This window comes from Canis lupus, chromosome 29 (assembly GCF_048164855.1).
Source record: "Canis lupus baileyi chromosome 29, mCanLup2.hap1, whole genome shotgun sequence".
NCBI lineage: Eukaryota > Metazoa > Chordata > Mammalia > Carnivora > Canidae > Canis > Canis lupus.
In genome coordinates this window covers 25,160,180-25,183,928 of record NC_132866.1, presented here as the reverse complement: position 1 = coordinate 25,183,928, position 23,749 = coordinate 25,160,180, and the positions used below count along the sequence as shown (strand labels likewise).

At 48.3% G+C, this 23,749-nt stretch overlaps 1 protein-coding gene across 4 annotated transcripts in view; it reads right to left on the bottom strand.

The window, feature by feature from the left end:
- The window catches only part of SH3PXD2A (SH3 and PX domains 2A), a 234,684-nt gene that overhangs the window by 179,262 nt on the left and 31,673 nt on the right, over nucleotides 1–23,749 (bottom strand). For all 4 annotated transcript variants that reach the window (XM_072805451.1, XM_072805455.1, XM_072805452.1 and 1 more), the window contains exon 2: nucleotides 1,351–1,431. In XM_072805451.1, coding sequence (XP_072661552.1) covers nucleotides 1,351–1,431 — 81 coding nt within the window. The remainder of the gene's footprint in view (nucleotides 1–1,350; nucleotides 1,432–23,749) is intronic.

Sequence of the window (23,749 nt, the reverse complement as noted above, 5' to 3'; positions counted from 1 at the left end):
AATACAGGAAGCTGGCTCACCTTTGGCTCATCCCATAGGTAGAGTGATAAGGACAATGGGATAAAGTCAGGTACTTGGGGGCAAACATGCAGGTCTGGCCTCTCCAAGATGACTCACCACCAAAAGCCTGAAAATGAAGGAGTGAACCTTGGTTGTGAGGGTCAGGAGTGGGTGTCTTTTCTTTGTGTTTTTATTGGCCTACACCAGGCTTATAGCTCTAAGGAAGAATCTAGAACCTCTGTTTCCCCTTCCTGGTATTGGAAGGGCTGCTGTTCAACTCATGGTGATCCTGCTTTGTCTGGTGCCTGACTCTGATCCAGAGGCATAGGCCCCCTGCTGGTCATGTCTGTACTACATGACCCTCTACCCTGGGCCACACTGATTGGTCCAGAGAGGGCACCTGACCCAAATCAGGCCAATCCAAGTCTTCCCTGGGATTTTTCAACTTGAAGCTTGGATAGTCAGTCTCTCTGGTGTTGGGAAGCACAAGATATGAAATTTGGGAGCTGTTGAGAGCCAAGTTCCTCAGGGATCTGAGGACAGTGCCAGAGAGAAGCAGAGAGCAGACACAGAGAGAGAGAGAGACAGCAGCTGTGGTTTCAGATGTTTCTGGAGGAGAGTAACTCACTCTCCTTTTCACCATTTGGTCAACTGCATGGCTTTCCCTGGTATATCCTTCCAACCAAGTTTCCTATTTGTCTGAGCCAGTAGGAGTATAAAACTATCACTTGTAACCAAAAGAAGTCTAACCAAATTAGTTGGCAAAAAGGGAGGTGACTGCAAGAGAAGCTGTATGAACATGTCTGTGTATATTAGAGAGTTGCACACACCATGCAAGCGTACAAACAGGGCAGCAAGAGCCTCATTTGGCTAGACAGACACAGTGGTATGCCCAGTTTGTGTATGTAGCTCAAGAAACTGCTTATTTTCTGTTTCTGTCTCTCCTGTGTGTTTGCTTTTCTTTGCCTACAATGATGTGGTGGCTTGCGTCTCACCCTGGATGTTTATAGTTACATGTCTGCTCATGCACACAGCACCCACAGCCATTCTCTTGCCTCTCCACCCTGGTTTCCTACCCCCCCAGGCAAAGGAAGGGGACAAAGCTTGACTGTTAAAACCATCAGAGGAAGCCAACAAAACCCGGTGTCTGCTTGCAATATCCAAAACTGAGCCAAGCTCAGCTAGACAGGCGAGGTTTCCTCATTTGTCCCTCTGCTCTGACCTACTGCTGACCCTGAGAGCTCTGACAGGGGTTCTTCAGATGAGTGAGGACATGAGAGAGGCCAGCCCACCAGAGACTCAGGCTACTACAGGTGAAACTGGGTACCATCTGAACTCAGACCAACTTACCTGCAGGTCAAAGAACTTGCTGTACCTCCGGTAGATGGTCTGGGATGTGGAGTCGGACCAGGTCACGTTGATGATGTATACCTGTGGAGAAAAGGTAAGAGCAAATGAGTGGGTTACTAAGGCTGAGCTTCAAGCTGTACCAGGCACCATTTAACATGACTGTGGATGCCCGATGGCCAGGACCATTCTTACGTCTGTCCCCATGACCCAGCAGTGTCACATACCACTATACACATTTGGTTTTTTGTTTTTTTTTTTAATTTTTAAAAAATTTTTATTTATTTATGATAGTCACAGAGAGAGAGAGAGAGAGGCAGAGACACAGGCAGAGGGAGAAGCAGGCTCCATGCACCGGGAGCCCGATGTGGGATTCGATCCCGGGTCTCCAGGATCGCGCCCTGGGCCAAAGGCAGGTGCCACACCACTGCGCCACCCAGGGATCCCCACTATACACATTTGTATGTAGATGCTACACACATTTATTTAAATATCCAGTAAACTGCTAAGGATGATTATCTTAGAAAATCAGAATTACAAGTGGTTTTAATCTCCTTCTTTTCATTTATATGTATTTTATATAACAAACATAAACTGGGGTTCCACTAGTTCTCAAACTTTTAAGTGAATAAGATTCTATAAAAGGTCTTCCCAAATTGCAGATGCTGGGGCCCTACTCTCTGAAATTCTGCATAAGTAGATCTGGGGTTTCAGAACTCAAGCATCTACATTTTATTTCATTTTGTTTTATAAAGGCTTTTTCTTTAAGATTTTATTTATTTGAGAGACACAGAGAGAGTATGAGCAGGAGGAGAGGGGCATTGCAGGGAGGGAGAAGCAGACTACCCACTGAGCAATGAGCCCAACATGGGGCCCAATCCAGGACCCCAAGATCATGACCTGAGCCGAAGACAGACTAAGCCACCCGCATGCTTTTTAGCAGTTTTAGGTTCACAGCAAAATTGAACAGAAAGTACAGAGTTCCCATACACCCACTGCCCTCTCCCACTGCTTAAGTGGTACATTTATTAAAATGGGGCATCTATACTTTTAACAAATCACTTCTGCTATAGTTGATCCTCAGAACCCACTCTGTCAAGCACTTCAGATGACCATAAGCATTTCAGAGATGTGCAATTCATCCCAGTATTCTTACGTCTTAGCTCAGAGCCAGGCACAGAATGGATTGGGTGCTCAGAAAACATTTTACTGCACTGAACAATCAAACTGACCCTCTGGATGAGAGGTGGATTTGCAGGACAGATGTTAGTGTATGTAACATTTGTAAACTTGTCTGAAATGAAGGTATTTCCAGGACCCCATTCCTAATGTCACCTTCACTTGGTACTCAGGCTCTCTAAGGCTGGTGCCTCAACCCAATCTGGAAGGCTCTCTGGACCAGGAGATGGGCAGGCCTGTTGGATGGAGGAGAAAGTCCCCTGCCCCACAATCTGGCCTACTGTCCCTATCATTTCTGTCTCTTGTACCTGAACACACACCAAAGACACAGTGAGAGGGAGGGGTCCCCTCAATGCTCTCAGGGCTATTCTGCTGAACTTCCCCTCTGGTGCCTCCTGTGACATCTCTGAGGTTAAGGGACAGCACTGAGACACAGTGAGACCCCTACTTCAAAGAGACTGAGTGGCTGTATCCACAATTATGATTCCTTTGCTAGGGTGTCCATCAGAATCTGCTGGCAAAGGGCACCTGGGTGGCTCAGTCAGGTGCCTGCTTTTGGCTTAGATCATGATCCCAGGGTCCTGGAATGGAATCCTGCATTGGGTTCTCTGCTCAGCGGGGTGTTAGTTTCTCCCTTTCCTTCTGTCCCTCTCCCTGTAGCTCCATCATGCTCTCTCTCTCTCTCTCTCCCTCTCTCAAATGAATAAATACAATCTAAAAAAAAAAAAAAGAGAGAGAGAGAGAAAAGAAAAGAAAACAAAAACAAACAAACAAAAAAAGAAATCTCCTGGCAAGCTTCATAAAAACTCAGATTCCAGGCACCTGTCTAGTAATTCTGATTCAGTAGATCTGTGGGGACTCCACCAGTGAGAACAAAGTGTCCAGTGAAGCCAGGGGTCTCAGCCCCTGTGAGAAGGAAGGAATGCTAGCAAAGAGCAGGAGCATTTAGATCCCTTGGCATCAGGGTAGCTGAATTCTCCAGATACCTGGAGCAGGGCTGTCTTAGTCTGTTCAGGCTGCTGTAACAAAATACCATCAGCTTAACCAACAGACATTTATTTCTCACAGTGATGGAGGCTGCAAGTCCAAGATCAAGATTTCTGGTGAGAGCCTCTTCCTGACTCGCAGATGATCACCCTGTTGCTGTATTCTTATGTGATGCAGAGAAGGGGCTCTAGTCTCCTCCTCGTCTTCTAAGGGCACTCATCCCACTACTGGGGCTCTATCTTCATGGCTTCATCTAAACCTAGTCACCTCCCAAAGGCCCTACCTCAAATATCATGCTAGGGATTAGGGCTCCAATATATGAATTTGGGGGGAACACAGTCCACAGCAAGGGTTTTGCACATAGGGATACAGGGCTTTATGTCTGGCTACTCAGTTAACCTCTAAGCAAATGAGCTCTGAATCTTCAATCCCCTCTCCCCCACCTGAGCCCCATCACAGAGGTCACCTCGCTCTGGGCAATGTTCATTCTGAATAGAAACCAAGGAGAGGGCCATAAAACAAAGCAAACAGTGAGGGTTGCCACCCTGACATGAGGTACTGATGACATGTTTTATGTGATCCTGATAAGAAAGAACACAAAGCGAAAGGCCATCCCTATGTTCACAAACTCAAAATAAACTACTATTATAATAGATAGGGATATAAACATATATCTCATACGATAAAAGGTAGAAATCATTTAGATAATGGCCACTTCGTGCCAGCACAGTGTAAAGCACTCATAGCATTTACTCATTTAATCTGTGATGTAGCTGCCATTATTATCTCCATTCTATACAGGAGAAAGTTGAGGTTCAGAGAAGCTAAGTAACTTGCCTAAGGTCACACAGCTAGTAAAATATAGAGCAAAGGATTTGAACCCAGGTCCGGCTGAGCCCAAACACCATGCTCTTCATCACACTGGACTAGCTTCCTATATGTAAATTTCAGAGTGTGGATATTTAAATCAAAATACTTAATCAGGACTGAAAGACATCCTTTTTAAAAAATATATTTTATTTATTTATTCATTAGAGACACAGAGAGTGAGGCAGAAACATAGGCAAGAGGGAGAAGCAGGCTCCTTGTGGAGAGCCTGATGTGGGACTCGATCCCAGGACCCCAGGATCACACCCTGAGCTGAAGGCAGATGCTCAACCACTGAGCCACCCAGGTGCCCCTTTCTTAACAAATCTTTGGGTGGCCTAAAAGTCTGTTGTACCCCTTGCATAGGGGATAAGCCTAGCGGAACATGGGGGAGTCACATCAATTATGAGAGCAAGAAGAGACAGAACTTAGGGCCCAGACAGAAGTCAGTGGTCAGGAATGCTACAAAACCAGACAAATGCAGAGGGAACCCTCACACACAAGTGGCTTCATTGACTGTGGCCAGATGCTCTGGCGTTTTCACTGGGGTTATGACCTACCCCATTCCCCCTGCTGACTCCTGGCTCCTTGACCCCCAAATCCTGCCAGCTACATCTACCCTTCACACAGGTCCCGGGAAGGGAGCAGATGCTATACATGGCCAGGTGCTACCTTCCTGACCTCTGCCTGGGCAGACACACTATAAGGAGGTCCCAAATGGCAGTGCCCTCCCAGGAGAGAGCCTGCAGACCATTAGACAGCAGCCTTTCTCCCTGGCCAACCAAGCAGGGCCTGGAGTAAGGGCTTAACTGGGGCTTACCATGACCCATGCTTCATCTTCTTCAGTAATTAGGGGCTTCCCTTCACCTCCCAGGGAGAATTAATTATAGACTCCCAGCCTCTGGCAGCTGGGAGGCCTCTCCTTCTGCAGAGGAGGAAACTCAGACCCAGGATGGTGATTTGCTAAGGAAGAAGTACATGCTCTAGAGTCAGTCACACCTAGGTTTCACTCTCAGGGCCATCCCTATTGGCTGTGAGACCTTGGCCCAGACTCTCAGACCCTCAGGCTCCTCTTCTATTCGATGGGCACAAGTTTTGGGGCTGCCGGGCCTGCCCCACTATGCTGGCTACCATGGCAAGTGTGCTCACCCTGTTAGTGTCAGAGCTGAGACAGGAGCCCAGATCTTGAAATTCCCAGGCTAGGGCTACCCAGTGCACCACCAGAGCACCCCTCCCCTGTGTACCAAGCCCCCACCTCCCCACCCCACCCCCGTCACCCTCCAAATAGTCCTTTCCCTTCCTAGAGAACTATCTCTTTATCTAAACCTTGATCTGAACCCACACCAAAGACAAGCCTCTGGAGAAAAGCCAGAGGGCAGGGCTGCAGAAGTTGTCCCTGTGATCCTTGCTGGCCATAGCCACCAGGCTGCAATACACTGTGCTTCCCCTCAAAACACATTTCTTTCCTTTTTGGGTGAACGATTACTCTTGCTAACATCTTGTACCCCACTTCCCACCCCATGAGCAAGCATGAGGCAACTCAGGTGCAGCAGTGTGGAAATGAACCCCATCCCGGGTTCTCCCAGACTTTTAGGATTTACCAGAGGCCCCCCAGCCTCCCTCCTGGACAAATGGTCTAAATCTTGAATTGAGGAAATGATCGGGACGCCTGGGTGGCTCAGCGATTGAGCATCTGCCTTTGGCTCAGGGCATGATCCTGACATTACGGGATCAAGTCCCACATCAGGCTCTTGCAGGTAGCCTGCCTGCTTCTCCCTCTGCCTCTCTCTCTATGTCTCTCATGAATAAATAAATAAATCTTAAAAAAAAAAAAAAAAAAAAAAGAATTGAGGAAATGATCAGAGACCTCCTGGAAATAGAATCCCAGAAATCTGAGGACAGTCTCCAGACCCCTTTCTTTCATCTGGGCAGCTTCTTTCAAGGACTTGTCTGCTTTCCTCCAAACATTAAACATCCTAGATTATCATTCCAGATGAGTATGGATATGCAAAATTCCAGCCCAACCCATCCCTCCCCCTTGGCCCATCTGCTTTCCCACAATGAGCTCCTCAAGCCTCTCGGATCTGGCCCTGTCAGCATTGGAAACCCTAGCAATAAACCCCCCAAGAAAGAGCAGGTGGAGGGGAAGGGGACAGGGCAGAGGTCATCTGAGAAAGCCAGCTCTGTTTACTGGGACTGCGTGAGGGGCCCAGATAAATTCTCCTCTAGCTGCAGGAGCAGCCAAGATAACATTACCCTGCAGCTGGTTCTCAAGAAAGGTTTGCAATTAAACATCCTGCTGCCCCACACTTTACTTGGGGTTATGTTTCCTGGGTGGCGTTTTCCTTACTTCTGGATTTTAAAAACCCATGGATTCTATTTCCCCCATTTCTGGCCATTTCAGACAGATGGCAGGCCTCTAGGAGGCCTCCCTGCTGACCAGCAACTGCGTCCAGCTTCTCTCAGAGAGGCAGCTCCACAGTCTCACATCCACCTGCCCTGCTTACCCTCTACAGATCAGGGTCTCCACCACAGATACAACTGCGGAAACTCTTGGGAGACACCCAGCATGATGCCTTGGTCCCACCAGCCCACTCACTCTGGGCCACCTTCCATCCACTCAGCTCACCAGGCCCAGAAATGTTTGAGGCTTCCAACACTTCCACAGCTTCCAAGTCTTGCTCCTTTCAACAAGAAAACAGCCATGATGCAAATCAGACTCACAGCTTAACTCCAGAGCACTGAGAATGAAGCCCAGCCTTGTTCCCGTGGAGGGACATCCAGGATCAGACCGGGGCTGTGACCAATGAACAACCCAAAGATATGGTGCAACCATTCTTAGAAGTCCTAGGACCTATCCCACGTTTAATTGGAAAGTGCCAATAAATATCTATTGCTCCTGTGCTGACAAAAAGTACGGTTAGAGGCAAGGAGTTAGGAACTATGGAAGAAACCCTATATCTTCGTGGCACTGTGGCTCAGTTTACTAAGGAAGGTCTTATTTTCTCTGGACCTCTGCCAGCTTCCCTGGCCCCAAGCCAAATGGAAACTCAATGACAGTCTTCCTTCACCTGCTCACACCATAGTGCATCAGGTGGCTGGGACTAGGACCATTGCATACAGTTGCACAAGTTGTTCATAGTTGCACAAGACTGCTCAGCCAAGGGGCAAGTAGGAGCTGAAATCCAGCCTACACCCTGCACCGCCAACTGTACACTTGGCTGGAAATTGCAGGCACACAGAGAAAGGGGTGCTTTACTCTAATGCATACACAGTGGTTCTGGCCAGAACACAGCACCCTGTTCCCCTGGGTGGGCTGTCACTGCTTTTTAGAGTCCTGAGGTCACAATGCCTCCTCAGGACTCAGCTCTTCAACTCCCCGCAAATCTTCTAGATGGCTTAACATTTGAGAACAAATACTAAAGGATTTGGCCCCAGAAGTCTGAATGAACACAGCCAGTAAAGGGGAGTTTACATCTGGGGACATGATTGTTGCTCTGGCTTCTGGCCAGAGCAGTTCATCATGCCAAGTTCTCCAAGAAGATGACGCCAGCCCTCCTAAGTACCAGTCAGCTCTAACCCTCGGTTCAAGGGTCCCATGTACTATGCCCTACTCCAGGGAGAGGAGGAGCCAAACATCAGTTGCAAACTAGGCCAGACTAATCCTTGAGGTCCAAACTACCTGGTAAGGTAGAGGACCCCCAGGGCTGCTGCCCCTAGTGTAAGCAGCTATACCAAATGTTGGGCCAATGCCCCCATCCTCCCTGCAGGGGGCCCACTGAGTCCCACAGGAAGCAGTGAAGGCCATGGTGTCAATGACTCCTCTTGACTGTACCCAGACAGAAAGCCCCAGAATCCAGCATCTGACCTGGGTCCACTAGCCTAGCAAGTCTGTACCCATCTCTTGCAGCACCCATAGTTTGTTTCCTACAATTAGCTAGTTATTATATCTGCCTTTATTTGATAATTGTTGGCTCAAAACAACCCAGCATAGGGTTGTTCCTGTCTAATGCTGTGTCCTTGTCTATTCCACACGGCTGAGTATGTCCCTTTCAGCTGCAAGGGCAGTAAACATCTTCCCTAGCAGCCCTGGAGTTCCTCAGACCTGCCAGTTTTCAGGACATACCGAAATGATGCCTAACTGACAGATCTACTGAGTGAAAATCCATGGGGCTGGAAGCACCAAAGAGGCCACTGGCAGCAACACCTGGGGACTATCCCCTCGCCCCCAGAAGCAAATCCCTTGTGTCTGAGGGTAGACTACAAATACAGCTGGCTCAGTGCAAGGCCCTTTGCCAACCTAAAACCCCACCAGCAAGATCAAGGTTAATAGCCTGTGGCTACCTGACTAAAGTTTCTGCTTACTCTCAGGGTACGGCCCTATTAAAACTCCAAACCCTCCTCTAGGGTGAGTGCTTGTTCTTGGGGTGGGGAAGATGGTGATGCTGCAGATTTGGGGAACAACCACTACCTAGAAGCCTGGACGTGGAGGGTGCCTCCCCCACCCCAGCATGTACGTGTACGCACTGGCCACAGGGCTAATGGCCAGTCCTCAGATCAACCTACTCCAGGCCCCTCTGGACCTCGTGGTTATGTGCCAGTCACAGTAAATGCAGCTGAAGCGGCCCCAGGAAGGATCTGCGAGGGACGGGGCGTGTGCTGCAGAATGCTTCTCTCAGAACTACCTGTCCCCCAGCCATGGAAACATAGCCACTGCCACCACGGCCAGTCTGCACCACATGGCCCTCATCTGGGATGAAGGGCTTTTTAAAGGGATTTGGAGAGGGGACAGTCAGCGGGCTCCTGTACCTTATCAAACACCTTCGAGAGTATTTAGTGGGCACCCATCACACTCAGTGTGGGTGCCTGCTATTGTCTGCATGGATCATGGTTGGGCCTTGATTACTAATTTAAGTCGAAGGGCACTAGGTAGGCAAGAGAGTCTGGAAAAGGCCTCCATATTATTTGTATCTACACTTACTGGTGGAGATAACAAGAGTCACCTCACCTTTGGGCTGTTGCGAGGATTCATCGAGCTAACCCTATATCTCCCCATTAGAAGGGAAGCTCCCTGAAGGCAGATTATGGCATCCTAATTCTCAGCATGACACTTTACGCCTAAGAGATATTCATTTAATGTCCCTTAAGTAAGTGAAGGAATGAAACAACCAACAAATGTTGAGTGAATGCTCACCTAGTACCCAGTTTTGTGCCAAGCTAAAGATGAGGCAATGACCCAACCTCCAGGCCCTTATAGCTCAATCTGACAAAATCAAGTAGGGAAATAGCAAGATGGAGTCATGGGGTGCCAAAAAGTAAGGCTCAGAAAGGACCAAGGGCAGTGTTGGCACCAAGGAAGAGGAAGACAGTTTTGAAAACATTTGATGAGTTTAAATTTTAGCTCTAACATTTCTCTGCTGTGTGGGCTTGGGCAAGTGTCTTAGCTTCTCTTAGTCACAGTTTCCTTAGCTGCAAAGTGAGGTGTATAATGAGAGCTTCCCATTAAATGTGATGATGGACATGGGGCACTCAACACAGGACCTGGCACACGGCAGGTATGAACATTAATAGCTAATGAACATTAGCTATTCAGATACCCAGGAATAGAGATGGTGTCAACCAACTTCTTTCCCTTTGCTCTGACACATGAACCATGACACCAGGAACTGGAGCAGAAGGAGAATGGGAAGTAGGAAACAGGGCCACTGATGGATGAGGATGCACACATGTGCACATGTGCGTGCACACACCCGCACACACCCCCACATGTGCACACCAGTAGCAGAACCAGCACTGGCCTAGGAAAGCAGAAGCACAAACATTAAGTGCTGTCTGGAGCCAGGACGACAATGGCTGTCCTCAGGAGCAGCCCACTGAAAGACTGGGCGAGCTGTGGCAGGCCCGTCTGGGTCGGAGGCTTTTTTTCTTCTTTATTTCTTGTTTCCTGGAGGGGAAATGAGTGTCTAAAGTAGGAGCTCCCAGGATTTACAAACCCTACACGGACCAGACCTTAAAAGAAGGTTCAGCTGTCAAAGCTCTGTGTATATAATCCCCAGAACTAGAAGAGAAACAGCAAAGAGAGTCTGTTCTTAGACACCTTTTTCTTATATGCACACACTATCGATTTCATGAGTAAGAACAGTAATAGCCAGGCCCACTTCATGGAGCACTTACTGCATTCCAGGCTTTGCTAAGCACTTTATTCAGATCATCTCATTTAATCCTTGTTATTATCTCTAGTCAATGTAGACACCTAGAGAGGTAATGGATCTACCTGGTCATACTGGTGGTGGCAGGTCATGGAGCTTGGCCTAGAATGTGGCATTGACTAAATAGCCTGACCACCTCATTCTCTTAATAACTACACCAGACTACCCAGAACAAGGCAGAGTCCCTGCCACAAAGGTCTGCCCTCATGCTTCAATCTGCTGCTCTGTCGAAGGGTTGCTTCATGGGTGGGTGATCTCTCAGTCCTGAAGTCACCCGTGTGGCAGGCAGGTAAGGAGGGCTGCATGGGGACCAGCACTCTATTTTACATGATCTGAGTTCATCAGATCGGCTCCATGAAAAGTCATTACTCACTCTGAGCCTTACTTCCCATCCATAAAATAAGGGTGCTAATAACTGCCTCACTGTGAGGATTAATGAGAACACAAAAGCCCAGTGCCTGGGACACTGTAGCTGCTCAATAACTGTGACCTTCATTTCTCATCTCCACCCCCGCTCCCCATTGCTTTCAAAGTACCTGGCATGGCCTTTTGCACTTAGAATTTTAGCTTCTCCCCTAGAAGTTTCTGGAGGCACCAATTAGCCCTGAGTCTTGAAAGAAACCCACCTTGGGTTTCTAGAGCTCTGGATGTGGTCCCCACTCCATGCTTTTCAGAGTTCCTGAAAGCACATGGTTGAACCTTTGTACCTTTGTCCCTCAACTGTGCCACCACCCTCTGGTTCCAAGCCAGCTTATCAGAGCAGACAGGTCTGACCACCTTGCACCAGCAGGTGCTCCAATGGAAAGGCAGCAATGGACAGTGGACATCTTGGCTAATGCCCAGGAGCCCAGAGAGGGTGGCAGTGTGCCCAGATCAGGGGAAGGAGGTTTACCCTATTATGAAAATCAAGAAAAATTCTAGATGCATTTTAACTTTCAGGAGCTAGAGTCCTGGAAACCTTAAACCAATGTATCCTGTCCTGAACTATAAAAGAGGGTCACACTCCTGAGCTTCGACGGGGCTTAGACATAGCCCAATGGGTCTAGGAAAGGGTTAGAAATGAGGATTCTCACTCCACACAGTCTCAAATCAATGACTGACCTGGGCCAGCTGACCTGGACACACACATCCTGTGAACGTGCCCCACTCCCTCGTCACACCCTAGAGAGCAAGACAAAGGTTAACACACACAGCTTGGCTTCCTCTTCCTGGGAAACAGAGCAGCCAGGCAAGGCCAGAGGCCAGCGGCCTCCTCCACACACAGTGTGCAGGGGAAATGACCCCAGCGTTTCCTCCCCACCATCTGACACACTCACACCTTCCTCTCTGCTGTGCTCAGCAAAGCTCCATTTTTGACACAGGGCAAATAGCTGTCATTAGGAATTTTGTTGCAGGGGACAGACTGGAACAGTCGTTTTGGAAAGCATTTTGGCAATCTCTATCTTCTACTCATATTGCCTTTGACTTAATGATTTCACCTCTAAGAATTTATCCACACAAGTGTGTGTATGTGTAGGTGTGCATATGCATGTGTGTGCTGTCTGTGTTTATGTATATAAAGCTGTCTATGGCAGCACTTTTTGTAAAATTAAGGGAAAAAGTAAGGAATACTGAATGTCTAGTGATTAAGAAAAATAGTCAAATAAACTCTGATTCATACACCTGTTAAAAAGAAGGTGGCTCTTTCTGTGTCATTTTGGTAAAATGTCCATAGTACACTGAGAAAAGAAAAAAAAAACAGATTACGAAACAGAATGTGTACAATATAATCAGATTTATTTGGGGAGAGGTGTGTTATGGGGGGTTTGTATGTGTGAATATGCATGAATATTTGGAAAGTCTGAAAAGAAATGCAACAAATTGATAAGTAGTTATTTGGGTTAAGAGAAGGAGAAACAGAATAATTTCACTTTACACTTCATACATTTCTTTTTTACTTCTTTTGGACTTGTACAGCTTTCATAATTTAAAGCAAAATTTCCATCTTATAAAATAATTGTGTCCTCTTAGCTAATGTCATCTCCTAAATATTCTGCTAAAATCCAATGTTTGCTCATTCTTGGGGAGTTTTAGGGGATTTCAAGTTCAATGTTGAGTCCTTGAAACCAAGGTCTGCAACTCTGCAAAAACATACAATCACCTGGAGTGCTTTAAAAACACTGCCACTCTAGGCCTCACCCTCCCCACCCCCACCACCACACACACACCATTTAAATCAGAATCTTGAAAGATGGGGTGGCACTGGTAATTTTCAGAGCTCCCTGGGTGAGTCTACTGGTTGTTACAGGTTGCGAACCACTAAGGTGAAATAATACTAAAAACAGCACTGAACTAGCTGAAAAAAAATACTCATTACAGAAAGCAATATGATAGTATAATTTGTACTATTAATAGTCAGCTCTGCCTTCAAGAGGGCTAGTGAGAAAGCATGTATTCGGTGATTTTTCTGAAAGTTCCGTCTCCAATTTTGGAATTCACCAGCTCAAATGGGAAAAAGAAAACAAGGGACTCATTTGTTCTGAGCTATGGCTGTTTCGCTTTCTTTGGCAGCCTGTGACCATCCTCACCTCCCCGGACCCTACATCCGTGAGTAAGGGGTCAGAATCCAGCCCTGTTTGGTTCCAGGAGGAACAGCTGAAAGAATTAGAGGTGCTGAACCCAGAAAAGGCATGCAAGAGACACACGACAGCTGGTTTCATATATTTAAAGGCCCACGAATATGGGATGTTCAACTTCAGTTGCACCCCAAGGCAGATGGTGGACCATGAGTGCTTATAGGAAAGCAGGTCTTTGCCCAATGTCCAGAGGATGCTTTCAGCCAGAGTGGCCAAAGAAGGAAGGAACTATCTCGTGAAGTAATGGGATGGTCAGGGCAGGAGATGAGTGACCTCCTCTCAGCTCTCCAACTTCCAACTCTCTGAGGCCAGAAACACAAAGTTTTAGCAAAATCCACTAGGAAAGTAGCTCCTTTAACAGAAAGTTTCCCGCTCTCAACAAATAAACAGCTTGAGCACCAGCTGAGTGCCAGGCTCTGGCACTGGACATACGGGCAGTGAGCCAGACAGTCTATCCTCATGGAGTTTGTATGGGGAGCATCAGGCACACATACGATCATTTCTGATGGTCTGATAAAATGGAGTGCAGTAACAGAAACCGATGACAGGGGAGGTGGCTCCTTTAAATACATGGTCAGGGAAGGCCGCTGTTAGGAGTGGATATGTGAGTTGAGACCTATATCCAAAGAGGAAAGCTCACCAAATGGGAAGGTGGGTGGGAACCTCAAGTCTGACTCAATTCAAAACTGGAAGGGAACCCACCCTCATATCATATACAAAAGTTAACTCAAAATGAATCAAATACTTCCACGTGAGTGATGAAACCAAAACAAATCTTAGGAGAAAATATAGGTACAAATCCTCATGACCTTGGACTAGCCAATGGTTTCTAAAACATGACACCAAAACCAGCAATCAAATAAACTGGACTACATCAAGATCAGAAACTTTTGTGCTTCACAGTATATCAGGAAGAAAGTGAAAAGACAATTGAGAGAACAGGAGAAAATATTTGCAAACCATATATATGATAAGCAACTTGTATCTAGAACATACAAAGAACTCTTACCATTCAATAATAAGATAAATAATCCACCTTAAAAATGGGCAAAGGATCTCAATAGACTTTTCTCCAAACAAGATATGCAAATGGCCAATATGTATAAGAAGAGATGCTCAAATTTGTAAGCCATCAGGAAAATGCAAATAAAAACCATGGTGAAGGGGCAGCCCGGGTGGCTCAGCGGTTTAGCACTGCCTTCAGCCCAGGGTGTGATCCTGGAGACCTGGGATCGAGTACCATGTTGGGCTCCCTGCATGGAGCCTGCTTCTCCCTCTACCTGTGTCTCTGCCTTTCTCTCTCTCTCTCTCTCTCTCTGTCTCTCATGAATAAATAAAAAAAATCTTAAAAAAAAACATGGTGAAATATCAATTCACATCTACTTAGGATGGCCATAATCAAAAACAGAGAGAATAATAAGTGTTGGCAAAGATGTAGAGAAATTTTAACACACCACATAGAGTCACCATATGACTATCTGTCACCAAGACATCTGTCCAGGGGAAATGAAAACTCATGTCCACATAAAAACTTGTATGCAAATGTTGACAGTGGCATTGTACTATAAAATATTATATAATAACCAAAAAGTGAAAACAACCTAATGTTCACCAACTGATGAATAGATAAATAAAATGATGTGTGACGGGGTTCCTGGGTAGCTCAGTTGGCTGAGCATCTGACTCTTGATTTCAGCTCCGGTCATGACCTTGGGGTCGTGAGAGCATGTCCTACCCACATCAGGCTCTGTGCTTGGCAGGGTATCTGCTTGAGATTCTCTCTCTGCCCCTCCTCCTGCTTTCCCTCCCTCTCTCTAAAATGAATCTTTTTAAAATAAGATATGTTACAGCCATACAATGGAACATTATTCAGTTATAAAAAGGAATGAATTACTGATACATGCTAAAACATGGATGGACCTTGAAAACATTATCTTAAATGAAAGAAGCAGACACAAATGGCCACATTTTACATGGTCCCATTTATATGAGATGCCCAGAATAGGCAAATCTGGAGAGACGGTAATAGATGAGTGGTTGCCTAAGGCTCATGGGTGGTGACATTAGGGGAAATAAGAAGTGACTGCTAATGGGGTTACCCTCAAAAAGGAATGATCAAAATACTCTAAAATTGACAGTGGTAACAGTTGCACATTATCTGTGAATATACTAGAAACTGTTGAACTGTTTGCTTTAAGTTGGTTAATTGTACAGTATATGAATTATATCTCAATAAAACTGTTTAATACTAGAAAGGAAAAGATGTCACTCTCAGTTAAGGGTGTTCTTGCCAGGCAGGCTCTATTTCTCCATCCTCTCAGTGTGTCTAATTCTTTCAAGGCCCAATCAGGACCCACTGCCTCCTAGAAGCCTCCCTGGGCTGCCTCAGCCCTGGTGTTCCCTCTGCCCCTGCATCTGTGACACAGCAAGCTTGTGTAGGTAGGGGTCATGTTATGTCCATTAATCTTAGAGAAGACTACTCCTGGGCCCATGGGCCCCATGTTGCAGATCATCAACACCGGCACATAGTAGGTGTGCCTGGCTTAAAAGGCACCTGTTTTCCCAGGCCCAGTAAGAAGAAACCAGGTTCTCTTTTGCAGACGACTGGAAAAAAGTAATGCCAGAAACATCTTGCTCTCTTTGCCTAGAGAGTTCGCTGGCCCCGGCAGAGCCTGGCGTGCAGTAAGGCTTTCCCAATCAAGCAGCAAAACTGGGAACACCATCAGCTCCTGTTTGGCTTCCAGGATAGAGAAACTGCACTTAAAATCTTCTATCCCTGCTCTGATGTTGGAAGCATCCACAGGAAGTGATTGCAGAACTAGGTGAAATCTCTTCACCTTCTCTAGAAACCTATTTTTCTGTCTGTTCACAATCCTGACCCTGGTGTTTGGCCCAGCCTCCTTCCATCTGGTCCCACCCATCCCTTGCCCCCCACTCCAGGCCTATTAGCCTCTCTACCCAGGGTCTTTTCTTCCTCTTCCCAAATCCTGAGGGGCACACACAGCTCCAGCACCCACTTCAGCACCAAAGACCCAGACTGCCAATTTCACATGTACCCATTCCTCCAACTCATTCCCAGAACTGTCCTCAACGGAGTCATAAACCACTTGCAAGCAAGTATTTTATCCTGACTTTCCTCACTTTCCCTACAATATCTAAGGATACTGGGCACATGGTAGATCCTCAATAAAGACTTGTCACCGCCATGTGATAAAATTCAGTTCCATCCAGTAAAGAAGTATTGAGAGCTTACCATGTGCTGGGCCCTGCCCTGGACACTGGTGAGAAGTTTTACTGCACACAATCCTGGCCCCAGGGGAGCTCTCAGTCTGGTGCCAAGAGTGGTACTGGCGGATAATTTGCTGTAGAAGCTAGATGATGGAGAGATGCATACAAGATCGTGGAGGAATACAGAGGAGGGGCACCAAGCTGAGCCAGCTTCCTGGAGGAGGTGGTGCTGGAGGTAAGGCAAAGGGTGAAAGATAATGATAAGGAAGGTAAGCCAAGTGACAAGGTGAGGGTGGCAGAGGTGGGAGGGTGCCAGAAGCAGAAGAAGGCATAGACAAGGGCTGGCAGGGAGCTGGGTGGAGAGCCAGGAGTAACTGGGGCAATGAGCACCAGGAGGTGAGCTGAGAGTCCCTGGCTCTGGGGCTTGAGGGCATGATGGAGGCAGGAGAGAGCAATAGAGAGGAAGGCAGAGATGCAGAGATCACAGCCAAATGTTTCTCAGGTGGGGAACCTGGAGTGGTTTAGGATTGGAGATAGGGAAGAAGTGGTGTGGAGAGATCTAAGGACCCAAGGCAAAAGAGATGAGGAAGGAGGCTGGAAGGAGTGGGGAGGGGCATGGAGGGTAGGTCAGGCTGGTCATGAGAGAATGAGAGTATGGAAATGCACGGGGTCTGGTAAGCAGAGAGGGGATACCTGGAGACTGAGAAATCTCCAGACATCTCTGGGGGACCCCAGATGGACCACAGTCAGGATGCAGTGGGATGACTGAAAGAGATCTCAGGGTTGGGAATGGACCCCAGTTCCTGGCAGGGCATAGGATGCTTTGCTGCTCACTGTTGGGCAGTGCAAAGAGCAGCTGACACCTAGGGACATTCGGTGCAGATGAGGTGTAAGCAACATTTGGAAAAGGAGAGGGATGAAACACTAGAAGTCTGAGGCTTTGTTTTATGCTCAGTTCACTCTCCGGGTCCAGATCCGAAAGCAAACCTTATAAACCTCCCCTCCCTCCTCCAAACTTGGCTCAGAATCCAGAGCCATTTGAAATGAGGGAAGGGAGTACCAGGTCACGTCTTCGGGGCCCCCAACCCGCTCCTCCCGGCCCTTTCCTGCTGCGAGGCCAGAGGAGACCCTCTTCTCTGCCGTAGCCAACTCCAGAATGTCCTTCGCTCTCAGGTCCCCTGAGGGAGGAGGAGGAGGGCCCTGCCAGGCCGGCTGGAGAAGAGCCACGCACGGCACCCAGGGAAGCCTGCCAGAAGCTGCATCATCTGGCGCGGCTTCCCGCACTGATTCCCCATCTGGCCCAGGCTTGGAGGTGAGACGAGAAACACACAGCCGGCCTCCTCCCCCAGTGCCCCCCAAAGTCACGTCATCCAGGCATTCCCTGGTGGAGAGCGGCCCCCTCCCTCTGACCTCAGCCTGTTTCACTTGGCCAGAGCCCACCTCCAGGGAGCAGGCCCCCTCCCCACATCTTCACTCACACCCAGGCCCATGCAGGGAAAGGCGTGAGCTATAGATTCCAGCCCTCCCAGGCCGCACACCAGAGCCCCAAATCAGGCCCACCCCTCTTAGCCCTGTCCTCTGAGATGCCAGCTGGGCTGCAGCGGCGGAGGGGGGAATGTGGGGGAGGGAGGCTCAGCCAGACACTGCAGCCCCCATCTCCACCCTATGTGTGGGTTCTCCCTCCAGCCTCAACCAAGGAGTCAAGGGTGTACGGAAGAGACAGTGAAGTCCAATGTGTGGTGTCCAAGAGCTGCTGGTATGAAAAGCTAACTTTGCCTCTTAGTTGGTGTGAGATCTTGCATAAATTATCTAATTTCTCTGAGCCTCCATTTCCCTGCCTATAAACTGAGGAAACTGCTTTGGACAGTCTCAGTGTGGATTAGATGGGAAAATGCATTCAAAGTGCTTAGCACATGCCTGGCCTGCAGCAAACAGCCAACATGTGGAAGCTCATTCTTTTACTCCTGGCTTGCCCGGGGTTGGTGGTGCCAAAGGAGACAGCCCCACCTCCACAATTGCCATCGGCTGGCTCCAAGTTCAAGTGGTAAATCTCTTATTATTATTTTATTACTGATTTCATCCTTCTTATTTATTTCTATACTTCTTTATTCTGGGAAGTAAACAGCTGGGCTTTTCTGTTTATTATATCTACTAATCACAAAAGCAACTTCAGTGAATTTGTTATTTCAAAAATACTCTCTAATGGAGTGCTTCCCATTGCAGATGTCACCCTCAGTGGCCCAAGCCCCCTCCAAGAAATTCTGGGGCTCTCATACATCTGCACTCACACAAGGTTCTTCCCTGGCACCCTGCCATGCACCTCACTCCCCCAAATACAGAAGCAGCAGGTCCAACCAACACCAAGCCATATGATCACATGCTCTCTGCTCTCCCGGATGCACTGTCCAGCATTGGGGTGAAGGTGAGAGCTGCACCATCACACCTGTTAACAGTGAGAACCCCAGGAAGCTCAGGGCAAACCCAGGACAGCTTCTTGGTGGGAGGTAAAGAGGCTCACTTCCAACTCACAACCCCAGAGGAAACTGATGCCTCCAAGCCCCCTTAGAGACCATTCCACTACCTAAGAAACAATCCAGAGTAATGAGTTGAACCACCCAACAGAAAAATTTTAAATGGACCAAGAATGTAAATAGGCATTTGCCAAAAAAGAAATACAAATGGCCAATCCATCCATGAAAAGACACTCAATCTCATGTGTCAATGAAAAAAAAAAAAAGAAATCGGAGCTACAAAGACATTATTTTTCTTTAGCTGAGTGGCAAAACATTCAAGTTCGGTAAGTCCTGGGGCTGATGAAGGTATGAGGAAACAGATATGTCTCATACACTGTGGGAGGGACGTGAATTCTTTCAGGAGGGCCTTTTGCCAACGTATATTAAAATGAGAAATGCAAACTCCTTGACCCACCAATTCCCCTGCTAGAAATTTATCCTGGGGATAAACTCACAAAAGTGTGTCAAGTTGTATGTTCAGGGACATTTTTGGCAGTATCCATCAAGTTGTTCTAGGATATCCTCAGAATTAAATTCTTTGCAACTGCCCCAAGAGCAAGAGCCTCTAGGTTTGCCCATACGAAGAACATTAGGCCAGGGAGAAAGGAGAAGAACAAGGTGCAAGAGAATCAATCCTTTTGGCATACTTTTAAGCACTTAAGTGCTCTTAAATACCCTTAAGGCAGTGCTGGCTCTAGGAAGGGGCTATTCCTTATCCTGGCCAATATCCACCTGGCTTTAACCCTTCCCTTAAAGGGCTGGGTTCCTGGTGCTGGTGGGCCAAGCCGCAGAGTACCGCGAGTTTCATGGCTCCTGAGTAAGGGATGGAAGCCATCCTGGCAAGCTCCAAGCAGGCTCGATGCTGGAGGCAGCCACACACACACGAGCTCGGGTATGAGCAGTGCCTCCATCTAACAGAAGAGGATGCTGAGGGCCCAAGAAGGTACCTGACTCAGCCAAGGTCACACAGCCAGGAGGTAGTAGGTCGGATTCCAGCCCCTGTGCTCTTCCCAGTTTCTTTTTTTTTTTTTCTTTTTTTTTAATTTTTATTTATTTATGATAGTCACACAGAGAAAGAGAGAGAGGCAGAGACACAGGCAGAGGGAGAAGCAGGCTCCATGCACCGGGAGCCCGACATGGGATTCGATCCCGGGTCTCCAGGATCGCGCCCTGGGCCAAAGGCAGGCGCTAAACCGCTGCGCCACCCAGGGATCCCTCCTCCCAGTTTCCAACATAGCCTTGGGCCCTATATTATGCCTCACGGACTTCTAGAAAGCTGAGGGAGCCTGGGGAGCCCACAGAAAGGAAGGCAGGGAGGAGCCTGTAGAGGAGGCTGAGACGGGGGAAGGAGGGCGAACGGGTAGGGGGGCAGGCCTCAGCTGGGCCAACGCAGCCAGGCCAGTCAGCTCACCAAGGCCCCACTCACTACTGCAGTGATGAGAAAAGACCTGTCAGCACTCAGCATCCCTACCTGGGAGTGCTCCCTCATGCTGTCCTCTGCCAGCTGGTGGCCATGTCCCCAGCTCCTAGGAAGAAACTCAGAGGCTTGCCAGGCTATTTTGAAAGCTAGAAGCCTTGTGGAATATGCCTGATATGGCACTCTCCTGGGCGACTTCTCCATCACGGACCTCCAGGACCACATGTCCTCCTTCTGCAGAAATGTGCAGAGGAAGGAGGAACGTCCAGTGGGTCCCTGGGACAGAGGGCAGGGATGGAGTTTGGTTCTGTCAGTGGCTTTGATCAACTTCTCTCACTCTTTGGGCCTTCGTTTCCTTGTCTTTAACATGGGCAAACAAAGGAAAGGGCAAAGTTGGGTTATGGCTATGGGTCTAACAGTCTCTGTTCTCTGGGCTTTTCCATGGCTAAGGGGAGGTTTAATGGAAAAATGCTGTGGCATGCCAGAGTTTGGCCCATGCTGCCCACAGCTCCAACTTCCAGCACAGAGGCTGGGTCAGATGGGAGGGGAAAGCGATTTGAAGTCAGAGGCTGGACTTTGTGTCCAGCTTGGTGACCTCAGGCCTACAAGTACTCAGGTTCTAGAGGGAGTCTCTGATGGCAAGCAAGCATTTAGCAAGGCTGAGAATAGGCTGCTAGAATGAGTGACCACCGCCCACCCTGTCCCCATCCTCAGGCCCTGACACTATCCTCTTGACATGAATGGGAGTCTCAACAGAGGAGCTGAGGCAACCAAAGCAATGTCCCCTGAATTTCAATTGGGAAGGGCCAGTATTGGCCGATCAGAGAAGAGAATCAGACTCTCAGGACCAGAAAGGAACCCAAAAGGTCATTGAGCCCTGCCCTGTGCTTGCATATATCCAGCGATGATGCAGAGGTCACAAGTAAGGCAGTCAATCCATTCACTCTCTGGACATCTGACCATCAGGACATTCTTTCTTCTATTGATCTGAAGCTGCTTCGGGCTCACTCCTGCCCACTAGCTCTTCCTCCAGACCCCAGAGAAGAGACCAAACTCTCTTAAAGAAGGTCATTTCACACATACACACACACACACACACACACACAGCCCCTGCCCTGCTCCAGGCTAACCTCCCCACTTGCTCTGGTTGATCCCCATAACCAGTCCTGGCTCTTCCACTGTCCAGACTGCCCTCCTTGTACCCGGTTCTCACACAGTGCACACCAGAGCGCAGCCCTCTCTTCCAGGAGCAGACACACGGCAGGGACAGAAGGGAAGCAGGCTCTCCCTGCCCCCTCCCTCTACACTTCCTAAACCCTGAACTTGTGTGAGTGTATCCTAAGATACGTGAATTCTGTGGATGCATGCCCAGGGTGTGTGCAGAGTCACGTATACATGGACTTCCACCAAGCTTCCAGGCAACCCAAACCCTGACACCTCACACTGCTGCTTCCATGAACACCAGCCTCCTGCTGCCTGCATGTGGACCACTGAGTTCTTGGATAAAACCCCAATATATTAATGCCTATTCAAGTACAATCTTCTTCAAAGTAGTTTTGGAAACTAGCTTGTGGTCTGAAGCCCTCTCTCTCCGTCCTCCCTGTATCCCCTGTAAATGTGAGCAGGCTGACATCAAAATCCCGAGTTGCAGACAAACATTTTTGGTCAGAGACAGAGAACAGAGCCCTGTGGCACCCCCCCCCCACCCAGGGATGTTCCTCCAGGTAAACGCTGACACACTTAGCTTACTTCCGTATGAAGTAGGTGAACAGGAGCCCTCCTGTACAAATCACAGTTGTATATAACAAATTGTTTTATTTTTTCAAATCGTAAGAGGTGCTCTCAATACAAAAGAATTGTTAGCGAATTTTCTCATAAAACAAAGAATCTTCTTGGAAATTAAGTAAATCATAAATTGACCTATTTTGTACACCTACAGCTAATAAAGGAGCCTACATTTGCTCAGGTCTCACCCCATGCTGGACTCCAGGATGAGCATTTCAGGCATCAAGGCACATCAGTGATATTGCCACTCTCACTTAGCAAGCAAGGGCACCTGGGATCTGAGTGATCACATGACTTGCCCACGGTCACATAGATGGAAACCGAGATGCATGGTCAGGTCTGACAGACCCCAAAACTTCTGTTCTCTCTCCCGCACAATGCTGCTCCCAGGTTTTCTTACAGAAGGCTCCACTTGGTGATGTAGTTTCTATGGTCTGAGCCCAGAGCCAATCCCCACCCCCCAGAATGCTCCCCAGCTCCTTCCTGCAACCAGATAGCTTCTGATCTACCAGGAACACAGCTGGCCTTGAGAAACAAAGGAGAGCCCAGGATTTTGGTGGAATGGGCTCCCATTGCTAGGACTTTCCCCTGGTGAGCACAATTCCTTCTGATACCCCCCCCACCCCACTCCAACACACTTTAGAACCCTGGCCTACTTCTGCTCAGGGCCTACCAGCAAAGCGGGTCCTGCCCTAAGTTCAGGAGAAAGGGGCATCTCTGGGCCTCACCCTAACTACCTATAAAAGGGGTATCACAGTAACAATGGGGAACTGCCTTCACGGGATTGTGGTGAAGACCCTGGAACACCTCCCTCCCTTCCACTGCTGAGCCTCTGCCAAACGTTGCTCCTTCTGCCTGGAACACCTTCGTCGTTCCTTCCAACTTTGCAGAGCTGCCTCCCACTCATGCTTGAGAGCCTCTTGTTCCTTTCCAGTCAGTTCCTGATCTCAGATGATGGCTGCATGTCACCCTTGTTAATGCTGGTTGACGCAGGCAGTCTGTGAGTGCCTCCTCTCCGGGGATGTAACTGTTTTGATCCACCCAGGAATCTGCAGGTGCTGACATAGAGTCTGGCACTCAGCACGTCCTTAATAAATGTTGAATGAATGAAAGAAGGTCACATGAGAAAGTGGACATTGGTAGGCTTCACAAAGCCAGCCTGGCTGAGCTGGTGCAAGGGGCTTGTATGGATGCCATTAGGTTAACTAGGAGCTGCTGCTCACAGGAGCCTGGGGTGGGGGTGGGGGTGCGGGCAACAAAATGGGAACATTTTGGGACGCCTGGGTGGCTTAGTGGTTGAGCACCTGCCTTTGGCCCAGGGCGTGATCCTGGGGACCTGGGGTCGAGTCCCGCATCGGGCTCCCTGCATGAAGCCTGCTTCCTGTGTGTCTCTCATGAATAAATAAATAAAATCTTTTTTTAAAAAATGGGAACATTTTAGATTGGGCAGGAGGTAGGGAGAAACAGAGGGCACGGAAGTGACCAAGGGATGAATCCGGTTCCTTCCAAACAAGGATATCCCGTGGTTAATATGTCATCCTGACAGGTCCACACCCACTGTGGATGACTACATCTAATGACCTACCCAGGGAGCGCGGGGTG